Consider the following 12,579-nt stretch of genomic DNA (forward strand, 5'->3'; position numbering starts at 1 on the left):
TATCATGTCATTGGTGAAGAGTGAGAGTTTGACTTCTTTGCCAATTTTCATGCCTTTTATTTCTTTGTGTTGTCTGATTGCTGAGACTAGGACTTCCAACACTATGTTGAATAACAGTGGTGAAAGTGGACATCCCTGTCATGTTCCTGTTCTCAGGGGTAAAGCTCTCAATTTTTCCCCATTGAGGATGATATTAGGTGTAGGCATTTCATATATGGCTTTTATGATGTTAAATATATTCCTTCTATCCCAACTTTCTTGAGGGTTGTTATTAAGAAAGGATGCTGTATTTTGTCATATGGTTTTTCTCCATCTATTGACAGGTTCTTATCCTTTCTTCTATTAATGTGATGTATCACGTTGATTGATTTGCAAATTTTGAACCAGCCCTGCAGCCCAGGAATGAATCCTACTTGATCACGGTGAATAATTCTTTTAATGTACTGTTGAATTTGATTTGCTAGTATCTTGTTGAGAATTTTGCATCCAAGTTCATCAGGAATATTGGCCTATAATTCTCCTTGTTAGTGGGGTCTTTGTCTGGTTTTTGGAATCAAGGTAATCCTGGCTTTATAAAATGAGTCTGGAAGTTTTCCTTCCATTTCTATTTTTTGGAACAGTTTGAGAAGAATAGATACTGACTCTTCTTTAAACATCTGTTAGAATTCCCTTGGGAAACCATCTGGCCCAGGACTCTTGTTTGCTGGGAGATTTTTGATAACTGATTCAATTTCTGTGCTGTTTAAGGGACTGTTCAAATTTTCTATTTCTTCCTGTTTCAGTTTGGGTAGTTTGTGAGTTTCTAGGAATTTGGCTTTGAATGACACAGTGGACCAAATGGACTTAACAAATATATTCAGAACATTTCATCTTAAAGCAGCAGAATATATGTTCTTTTCACATGCACATGGAACATTTTTCAGAATAGCTCACATACTGGGTCACAAATCAGCCCTCAAAAGGTACAAAAAGATTGAGATCATACCATGCATATTTTCAGATCACAACTCTATGAAACTTGAAATCAACCACAAGAAAAAATTTGGAAAGCCCTCAAACACACGGAGGTTAAAGAACATCTTACTGAAGACTAAATGGGTTAACCAGGAAATTAAAGAAGAAATAAAAAAATACATGGAAGCAAATGAAAGTGAAAACATGACAGTTCAAACCCTTTGGAATGCAGCAACAGCAGACATAAGAGTAGAGTACATTGCGATTCAGGCCTATCTCAGGAAACAAGAAAGGTCCCAAATATACGACCTAACCTTACACATAAAGGAGCTAGAAAAGAAGCAGCATATAAAGCCTACAGCCAGCAGAAAAAGGCAAATAATAAAGATTAGACCAGAAACAAATGACATAGAAACAAACAAAAACAGTAGAACAAATCAATGAAACTAAATGCTGTTTCTTTGAAAGAATAAACAAAATTGGTAAACCGCTAGCCAGACTTACCAAAAAGAGAAAGGATCCAAAGAGATAAAATCATGAATGAAAGAGGAGAGATCATAACCAACACCACAGAAATTCAAACAATTATAAGCGAATACTATGAAAAATTACATGCCAACAAACTGGGCAATCTGAAGAAATGAACATTCCTAGACCATCTTTCCATAATACCATCCCATAGAGTAAATCCTCAATATACAATGACTTAAAATTAGTTGATAGTTTTCTTTAAAAAAAAAATAGTTAACTGTGGCCATAAACCTAGGTTTTTTTTTCTTTTCAGGTGAATAGCTAACATCATTAACTTCCATTTAATAACTAAACATTGGCTCTGTTTTTTAACATTATTAAGTGTCCAGAGGATTCCTGTATTTAGATGATGGCTCATTTCTTGAAAAATTATACTTGGAAATAAAGAAACAAGTGTGTGTAGATAGGAAAGCTTGGTTTGGTGGTAGTAGTGGGACTATGCAGGTGGCCAAAAATTATTTCTGGATTTAATCATTATATCTTTACTGAAGAAGGAACCCTAGAGATCACGTAGTTCATCCTTGTCAAATTATTACCTAGGAGAAAGAGATTTCCAAACCCACCAGCAATTTACTTTTATTTTAGTTTTTTTTAAAGCTTATTTATTTATTTTGAGAGAGAGTGAACAAGCATGAGTGGGGGAGGGGCAGAGAGAGAGGGAGAGAGAGCGTCCTAAGCAGACTCCATGCCATCAGTGCAGAACCCAATGCAGAGCTCGAACTCAGAAACCGTGAGATCATAACCTGAGCGAAAATTGAGTTGGATGCTTAACCAACCGAGTAACCCAAGCTCCCACCATCAATTTATTTGAAAACATAGTATAAAATAATACTGTTGCTTCTAGGAGAGTAGGAAAGTAATTTGCTAATCAGAAAAAAAAAAGGCAGAGATGTTTAGATATAGACTAGCTTATTCAAAGCTACTTAGCTAGATAGCATTGGCTTTCTTATCTTCTATCATATGTACCATTAATAAACAAGATGACCAAAAAATACTATAAATTTCACTCCAATAGAATTTTCCCATGATGTTGGTATCTTTTAACTTTAGAAAATGCTTAATTTAATAAATATCTATGGTCATGTTTAAGTTTTAATATACTTGTAAAATATTCCTATTTTTAAGAACAATGACATTATTGCCATAACTTAATTTAGTATAAAAACATTTATTGAGTACTTATTTTGTACTAAATTCTGCATTAGGCTATCTTTGGTGATGCAAAGATAGGCAAAGCATGCTTCATTTCCTTAAAGAGCTAAGTCCAGTGAGTGAGAAAGATAGTATTATGATAAAATTATGATTAATATCATGATAATTATTATGAATAGAGGTGTTACTGAGATGTTATGTGAGCCCAGGAAATAAGTGCCTAAGTCAGTTGTGGAAGAAGTCTTCATGGAAGAGAAGAAACAGGAGGAGGGGCTAAGAGAACTCTATTGTGCAACTTTTTGAGGCTCTAATTTTATGGGGCTGCATAAGGTAACTTCCTTTCCATCTCTGCAGATAACATTTCAACAGTATCTGAATCATATCTGTATTTTCTCCATGAAATGACCAAATAGATTGTTGGTTGACGGAGATACCTCCCCTGTGTATTTCTCTTTTCATTCTATGGTACTCTGAGAACTGCTGGAGTTTCCAGTCTCCATCATGGAATCTTCCCACAAAGAACACATTAAAGTCTTTAATAATGAATAATTAAAAATAATAGATATAATGGTAAATGTTTTAATTAAGCATTTTAGCAACTGCTTTAAAAATCAGTGCCCTAGGGATGCATGGATGGCTCAGTCTATTAGGCATCAGGTTCTTGATTTCAGCTTGGGTCATAATCCCAGGATCCTGGGATCCCAGGGTCCCAAGATCCCATGATCTCTATGCTGTCAGCATGGAGCCTGCTTGGGATTCTGTCTCTCCCTCTGCCCCTCCCTGCCCCCACCACCCCGTGTTCTCTCTCTCTCTCTCTTAAAAAAAAAAAAAATCTGTGCCCTAAAAGAGAGATAGAGTGTCTTCTGTACAAAATGTGAAATATAGAGTAGGCAATTAATTGGTTTTAAAGGAGTATTCAATTAGTGAAATCTGGACTATGATGCTCTAGAGTCTGCTTGTGCTTTTAATTTTTTCCCAAGTTTCAAGCACCCAGAAGCCAAGTGCTTTTCAAGAAAACTCACAAAATAGGTTATTTGTGTACAGGCCACCCATCTCAGTAGGTTTAAGAGTTAGCATTCACAGAATTCAGAGCTGTTTTTAAAAATAGTTTTGGAGGGTGCCTGGGTGGCTCACTTGGTTGGACATCTGACTTTGCCTCAGGTCATGATCTCATGGTTTGTGGGTTCAAGCCCTGCCTTGGGCTCTGTGCTGACAACCAGAGCGTGGAGCTTGCTTCAGATTCTGTGTCTCCCCCTCACTTGCCCTCCCCTGCTTGTGCCCTGTCTTTCTCTCAAAAATAAATAAACATTAAAAAAAATATTAAAAAAAAAGTAGCTTTGGATCTTAGGTGAAAACAAAGCCAGCTAAGATCAGTGCATTTCAACATCTAGTAATATAGTCTGGTTTTAATCTTCTTCTTATAAAAAGTATTCTCTTATATGCCTGAAGATATATTTCATTACAAGCTCCAGTAAAGTGAAGAAGAGGGTATGTGTGTGTTTAGGGAGGGGGAATGGGTGGAGGAACTATATAGGTGCATATGGACAATTTTTATCTATTTCTCTAACTTTCCTCATTTGTTTCATTTCCCCATTATCTTTTCTTTGATTTCTAAATTATTTCTTATGCCAACCTTTACCCCACTAGTACAGAAGATAGATTTCATCTACAACCTCTTCCTAAAATATTAGTAAAACAAAATTAATTGTACATGAAATATTCTTTAGGTTTGCTATTTTCCCCTTATTTTGTTAACAGCCTTTCTCTGTGATGATGCAAATCTAGGGCAACTGCATTTCAGCATGAGGACCCTAAATGTGCTCCCTACTAGGCTGATTACTTGGAGCTAATGTAGTGTTCCATTCATTGGATTCCACACACTTCCCCCATATTGATTGCATTATCAGTAGTAGTAATCACAGATATCATTACCAGCCAATTACACAAACACGTATCTAAACTAGGTAACTTATTCACCAACATTATCTCTTACAAGTCTTAATTTTGTAATGAAGCTGATCATCTTATCCAATTGAGTGTAGCTACATATTTTGATCTAGTAGGCTAAATACAAGTGTATTGAATTATGTAGCAGGTAATTACTTACATATGTTTGTAACAACACAAATGAGAGCAATTTGAATGTAATCTGTTTCTTATTCTATTTGAGGGCTGCATTAGAGAAGGTTAACTGCTTTAAAAAATAGACCCAAGCATGTATTTGGATCAAACACAATAGAAGTGTTTTTCCTGCTTACATAACAGAACTGGTGTGAAAACTGGTAGCTGGGCAGGCAGTCATCCAGGGACCCAGGTGGGTTTCTGACGCGTTCAATAAAAGAGTTCCAAGGTCACCCTGAAAGATTTAGTTTAGGGGAAAAGAGTATTGAGGAGCTAATGGGAGATGTCTATGGGCTAACCCTGGCAGTGATGAATAGTCATATTCTATTGGCTAGTTACCATATGACCATACCTAATTATCAAGAAAGTGGGATTATAATCTACCCTAGGAAGTAAAGGAAAGCATGGTGAGAAGTTGGCAATTTTGCCATAAGGACTCAAATCAGAATTTGCTCTATTTCTCTGTATAATGAATACTTTATTTGGCTTGTCATTATTCGGAACTTCTATCAGGCTTTCTTTGCTTTAATTTCCTTTATACTATGTCAGATATATTCTAAAACTTAGATCCAAGTCCTGCCTCTTAGACTTATACATATTAGACAAGTGAAGAAGGGGGAATATAAAATCACAAAGTATTTTTTCAAAATTTTAAACAAATAAAGTATGACCATATTATTATAATGTTTTTTTGGCAGTTTAAATTGCAGACAAGTAGGTTAGGATAAAAAGTTTTGGGTGATAAAAAAGATGTCTTAGTTCAACCCTTATTGCACAGGTAAGGAACATGAGACTTGGCAAGATGAATTTGTTTGTCTAATTCTACAGGAAGCATTTGTGGTTCCTGGCTCTTTCTCAAACCCATCTCTTCCATAACATTATTTGTCATCTTTTTACTTTGTAGTCATATTTTCTACAAAGCATAAGTCATTGAATAATGTCCATCCATTTACAGGGATGAAGTAAAACACAATAAATTATAACTGACATAAGGCTAATATGTTTAAATCGGCAATAAAATAAATCCAACACCTTTCCAGATTTTCCAAATTCACTTGAAGATCCATAATAAGTTCACTGCTTAGTAAAGGGTGTTTTTTATTACTACATTATTTTTCTTATTTCTTCAACAAAATATAAAGGCTTCTAGATAAATCTGCTGCAAATCTAAAATTATACAATTCGTGACATTTGGATTATAAATTTATTATCGCCATGCCAATAAATATTTAAATTAAAAGTTCAGGGGAAATGAATGACAAAATCTGAAATATTGAAAGGTATGTTTCCTTTAAGGAGGAAAACCATATCATTATTTTAAAAAAATATATTGCCTTTTTGGTGGGTAACAAACTCTTAAAAGCAAAATTTAATGGTGTTATTGAGACACCACCCTAGCAAAAAAGATAGTTCCTTATTTAATTGTCATTGCCAGAGCCTAATCTCATGCTCTTTCTTCAAGGATAAAATGGAAACTGTAAAAGAAAGTGGCACAAGTCTAGCTGTGCTCTAAATCATGCAAACATCAGGAAATGTTGAAATTATGTGGAAATTTGAGGTTATTGTTGCATTTGTTATTATCGCCATTCATGTTTATATCAGACATTAACTGTGGTTGATGATCTTATACCATGAGTGAACCCAAATCATTAGAGTGACATACATCCTTTTTTTTTTTTTAAATTCAAAGAAAAGTGAAGCACGGTCTTCAGAATTAGTTTTTCTTTCTTATCTTTTTTTTTAATGTTTGTTTATTTTTGAGAGAGAGAGAGAAAGAGAGAGAGCAGGGAAGGGGCAGAGCGAGAGGGAGACACAGAATCTGAGGCAGCTTCAGGCTCTGAGCTGTCAGCACCGACTGAGATGACACAGGTGATGAGATCATGACCTGAACCAAAGTTGGACACTCAACCAACTGAGCCACCCAATCACAATTGGTTTTTCTTATGAACATCATAAACATGGCTGCAAGTTTACCATAGAGTAACTTTTGCTTGTTACAGTGAGTAAGAATTAGAAAATCTGGCAAATTTATTTGAAGTGAAGATGAGAAAAGCCTTTGCTCCCTGTCTGTCCACCTCCTACCAAGCACAAATAATAAGGTCCATCTAATTTTGTGATTCTACAAAAGAACAATGGTGTGAAATGTAGATAAAGGAGATAACCAGGCTTTGGTTGCTTTCATATTTACTTGGTCCATGTGGTAAAAGTCTGCATTCAGTTGATTATTTTTTTTAAGTTTATTTATTATTTTGAGAGAAACAGAGATGGCGCAAGTGGGGGAGGGACAGAGAGAGGGCGAGAGAGAGAATCCCAAGCAGCCTCTGCATTGTCAGCACAGAGCCTGATGTGGGGCTCAAACTCAGGAAACCGTGAGATCATGACCTGAGGCAGCATCAAAAGTCAGAGGCTTAACTGACTGAGCTACCCAGGCACCCTTGCATTCAATTGATTATTAATGTAAAAAAATATCCAGCAACTATGTGTATGCATCAGGGACATCAATGGTAAGAGAGCCCATCTTTTAATGAACTGTGGATTGTCATTTATATTGCTTTGATTTGCAAGGATTTTATATGCAACCTCCTGGAGAGTAGAGATATACACTTCTTTTGGGATCCTTTTTTTGGATATACCCTCTTTAAATATAGGCAACATGTGTTCAGATCATCTTAAAAAGCTCCAGTTTCATATTCTCTGAAGAATCTGACATGGGTCCCCAAGGTGACAAAGAATATATTTTGAAGGAAAAATAATAAATGGTAGAGTTGAGTCTTTTAACTTTTTTGGAATTTGAACTCTATTAAAATCTAACTGAAGTTTTCATAGGTGTTATGGAAACCATTTCTTTTGAAAAATGCTCATATCATAATATGACAGAGATAGTCAAAACTGTAAGTTGCCACTTTAGTTTGATTATTCTTTTGAAAACAATCTGTGTTAAATATTATTACACAGAACTACATGAAGAGCAAAGAGAATGCATTGAGAAACTGAAATTGCATTTCAGTAATCAATTATTTTCAATTACATATGGCCTCTGAAGAGTTTCTGTGAAGGAAAGTACCTAGAGTTGATTTTATTTAAATTCCGGAATTCTTTCCTTTTAAAAAATATGCATTCTGATATTTTGGTGTGTGTAAATTTTTAACTCTCTAACTCTGTATATATTAAGGTACATGGCATCCTAAGTAGGACTATATTTAAAAAGTGAGTAATTTTATTTTTATGGCCCTGGGTATGGCTTCTTTATACTGTGATGAATCTTGCTTTCTGCCTTTTATTTGCATAAGTGAAATCTTCAGTTTTGCATCATCATGTATATTTCCTGCAAATAATTAACTTTAACTTTTTCACTGTACAGAGCTGGCTCTTTGCCTCAGCATATTCCCCTGGAGATTATCAGATACCTGTCTGAGGAGAAGGATTTTCTTCCTTGGCATGCTGCCAGCCGAGCTCTCTATCCTCTAGATAAATTACTGGACCGCATGGAGAAATACAATGTCTTCAATGTAAAAAGACATATTTTCTTCTTTCTTATTTTCGGATGATGAACTGTTGTCTCATTATCTACTTTATGTAACTGATCCTGAGTCATTTGCGTTCCTTCTTCGAATTTGTGTTATCATTTTTGTCCTGATTTTCTGTGCAACACTGATGATAATTACTTGAGGAAGAAATTTAATACAAGCTAGTTTTTATTCTGGCCTAAAAGTGTCAATTAAGCTTACATGACTCAGAATTTAAGAACAAATATTAAAAAAAAAAAAAGAACAAATATACATGGCAAATCCTTAAAGTTCTAACTTACTTTCCAAGAGTTAAAGGGCTCTGTGTTCACAAAGGACTTACCCTGGGTAGAGGGATCCCAAAGATCTTAACAGAATATAGACAGTTTCAGTAAAGATTCTTAGTCATTATTTTTATCCAAAAGGGCATAGTGAATTCAATTCACTTCCTTAATTAACAAGGATAAGATCAACATTGAGGCGAAAGCCCATTCATAATTGGGTCCAAGGGGATACAGGAGAGCAAACAATAGATAATCCAAATAGACATGAAGACATGACAAACATTCCAAAATGTTACCTGACCAGATTTCCTAAGCTGCAGCCTGATAAACGCAAACTGCACTGTAGACACCACCTAATCTGATTTAATAACCATTTTGAATAAGATTAGGATTAACTATGGCTAATGAGTTTTTGGTTCCTAAATTTCTTATCACAGCGAGCCTTTGCATATGAGACTGTGTCTCTGTGCCTCCTATCATCTTTGAGCACCCTTTGGTTTCCTTCAGTTATCTTAGCAGCCTGCCCTGTGTTTTGTAAAATCATCCCATTTTTTATGACATGCTGGCTTTGCTGATTAGCCTACATGTTTGGAATGACTCGAGACTAGATTGCCATGGCATGAAATCTGTTTATTAGCACTCTGTAAATTGTCTGATGGCTATCAGTGTTGCTTCTTGTTTTCTTCTAAGTCTGCATGAAAATGCCTCTGTTCTAATATTTTTTTTAATTGAAATAATCCTGGCTTGCCTGTTCATTGTCATTAGTTTTGTCTAATCCCTTACAACACACATGCAAAACAAAATGTGTCTTTACAGCTACGGTATAACTTTTATCTGCTAGAGAAAGACTTATTACACTTCTCTTTGCTCTCAACACAGAGACACTGCAATGTTAAACTTCCATAAAAGTAAAATACATTTTTGTGTATATTTGTACTTTGGAATAATATTTCATGTCAGACACCTCAATTTCAGTAAAAGTTGAGAATTGCTTTTACTGTAATTTCAGTGCTTTCATTCCTTTGACAAAATTCAAGGACCACATTAAAGTGAGGAGAGCATATTTTACATTGCTCTCTAATATTTAAATATATCATTAGCTCAATGGATTGTTGACTTTGAAATGCCATATTTTTTACTGCAGAGCGTTCTGAGTATGTCAGGTTCAACAATGCCAGGCTATTGGCTGTGCTTACCTAATTGTTTTGCATTCGATGTGCTCTGTTGACATGAAATGCATAAAAGTTTGGTGCTTATTTTCATAAGCTGTATCTACCCACATTTGTGCATGTGCGTGCATGGATGACATTATCAATATTCCTCAGTTTCCTTGTTGTGCTATAAAAATTGTCATCTAAAATATTTAATAGTGCAAATTACTTAATCATTGAATAGGAAATAAGGAGTAGTCTTCCTCCATTGCGATTGTATTTTATCCTTATTTTCTATATTTGAAATACTAAGCTGAATAAAAGTAGAGCATTTATCATGCCCATTATTTTACTGATATTTTAAAGAAGGCTTCTTTAGAAAATATTTTAATCTTATTATATAATTTTAATTATCAGCATGGAGACGTTTGAGACTGACATTATCTTTATGTCCTCTAACTCCCATTTAGGAATATATTTTAAAGCAAGTTGCAGCAACATACATCAAGCTTGGATGGCCAAAAAACAATTTTAATGGATCTCTTGTTCAAGCATCCTACCAACATGAGTACTGTTTTATTTTCTTATTCGCTTCTTTTCCCCCAGAGCTGTACAATAGCGTACTTGTAGTACCATGGTGACTTCAGCAGCATGAGATGATCTGTCTCTCGTTCTGCATCTTTCATTTCCCTTTACTGGGAGGCCTGCTGATGTACTCATCAGTGCACAGTTTCCACTACCTGGCACTGAGAACAAAAGCATGTCTTTGTCGTGTTTTAATATAAGATCATCCTTTATTAGTAAAGGGGAGATTCGAACCCGTGCCCCTCACTGTATTATTGTTTCCAGAGAAGACTTTTACGTATGCATAACTTCTACTCTGCCTAGCCATCTCTTCCTTAGCAAAATAGGATTTCTGTATCTGAAAATTATTTTTGTGCTGATTATTTACTTCTCTATGGTTTATGTAATAAGTTATCCTTTCTCTCCGGATAATAACACTGCATTTTAATTGTTTTTCCTTTTGACGGTACCTAGAGAGCTACGTCGAGAAGTTATAATGCTGGCATGCAGTTTTGGCAACAAGCACTGTCATCAGCAGGCATCAACACTTATTTCAGATTGGATTTCCAGCAACAGGAACAGGTAAATTGAACCAAATCCTATATTTCTGATATGATTTAATACTGCTCTCAGATTCTCGGTTGATACATTGCTTTTATCAACTGGAGAAAAACAAGACAAGGAAAAACCCTGCAAAGCCGTGTTTCAGGTTCACAGCTTACAAGGTAACAGCACAAAAGCCACAATACACTTACTTTTGGAACATTTTGTAGAGTTTTAAACTAACTTTCTTAATGTAGGCCCTTATTCTCATAGATAAGGTGTCAGCTTATTTTGAATTTGGATAGCTTTGCTATTCCGTGAGAACAAAATAATTTTATTTAGGCCAAATTCTAAGGTTCTTTACAAAGGTTGTGGTATTTATTCATAAAACACTGTGAGCATATGATGTAAGTGAAGTAGCATAACAAACGTTAATATTAAAAACTAAAACCAAAAAGGTTATAAAAAAGATCTTTACTCTTTTAGTGACCCTTGACAGAGACCTCAAACCTGTATCTTATCTTGGAATTTCACAATATAGGATTTTAGTACATAATGTGATGTTAAAATTGTTTGATAGAACTGCCGTTGATAAAAAAAAATATTATTCCAAATGTCACTTGTTAATGTTAATGAAAAGAATATTAAGCATAAAAAAATTGAGGATCATGATCTTTTCACTACAGTTTTTAACCCTTCTTATGTGTCTTTATATTTCCAAGGACGTTGATGTTCCATTTCTTATTACACTTTGGGCAATTTATAATCGCTCTTTCGCAGTCTTTGGCCCCTGAGTTAAGGAGAGTGAGCTCAGAGGGGTGGAAGCTAGGGGAGAGTTTTATTCAGGTGGTTATATTTTGCAAGCCACGATGGGCTAGTCCCTGATCTGAGTGTCTGAGATGACTCCATGGGAACAGAGAAAGGGACTTGGTCTAGGTGAGCATAGAGAACCACAGAGAGTATAACCTGCTTAGGAAACAAATTGGTTTTTGTCTTGTCGAAAGTGACCTAGGTTTAAATGTAGTATCTAACTGACTCCAGATCAGAGCATAGCTATCCTACTTTAAAAATCTGTGCAAGAAATCTTTCACTGCACTACTGAGTAATTTATCCTACTATCTCACCTTCTTTATCATGGTCTTTTTTGCTCTTTAAGTGAACTGTTTCTGGTCTTACCCTGAGCCAAGAAGGAAAATATTTTATCACTATCATCTTTCAATTGATCCATCATGTACTGGACAGTGATTAAATCTGTCACCAGTCTTCTCTAGAACAAAAACATTTTCATTTATTAACTTTTACTAATGATTATCCTTTTTGTGAAGTCTTCTGAAAACTATTAAACTTGAAAATAGTAAAATGGAAACTTTTTTTTTCCTTTTTTTCTACTACCTTCTTTAATTCTACCGCATATAGTTGAATGACAAACACATAAAAATTTATCCAAAATCAATACATCCATAATAAGATACATAATCGTAAATACATATGAGAAGAAAAGTTGAAAGATATTATTTAAATATTGTGGTCTCTATTTTCTTCTATTTTTTGATTATTCATTTGTTTATTTGTTTCATTTTGCTACAAATGCCTTTTCTCAGACCCAATATTTGTTTGTTAACCCTTTAATGAATTTACCCAAGTTAAAATGTATTCTTAACATTTTATTAAAATAACACATTCACCATTGCATTAATGCCGTTTCTATAGAGAGTATTTAAGCCTACTATAACTTAGTACCTTTCTATTTTTTTTAACATTTATTCATTTCTG

The 12,579-nt window shown here is 34.8% G+C and overlaps 1 protein-coding gene across 1 annotated transcript in view; it reads left to right on the plus strand.

Annotated features, from left to right (window-relative positions):
• Positions 1-12,579, plus strand: part of TRHDE (thyrotropin releasing hormone degrading enzyme) — a 390,625-nt gene that overhangs the window by 345,821 nt on the left and 32,225 nt on the right. The window contains exons 13-15 of the mRNA XM_043565049.1: positions 8,120-8,267; positions 10,170-10,267; positions 10,738-10,845. Coding sequence (XP_043420984.1) covers positions 8,120-8,267; positions 10,170-10,267; positions 10,738-10,845 — 354 coding nt within the window. The remainder of the gene's footprint in view (positions 1-8,119; positions 8,268-10,169; positions 10,268-10,737; positions 10,846-12,579) is intronic.

Source organism: Prionailurus bengalensis, chromosome B4, assembly GCF_016509475.1.
Source record: "Prionailurus bengalensis isolate Pbe53 chromosome B4, Fcat_Pben_1.1_paternal_pri, whole genome shotgun sequence".
NCBI classification, from domain to species: Eukaryota; Metazoa; Chordata; class Mammalia; order Carnivora; family Felidae; genus Prionailurus; species Prionailurus bengalensis.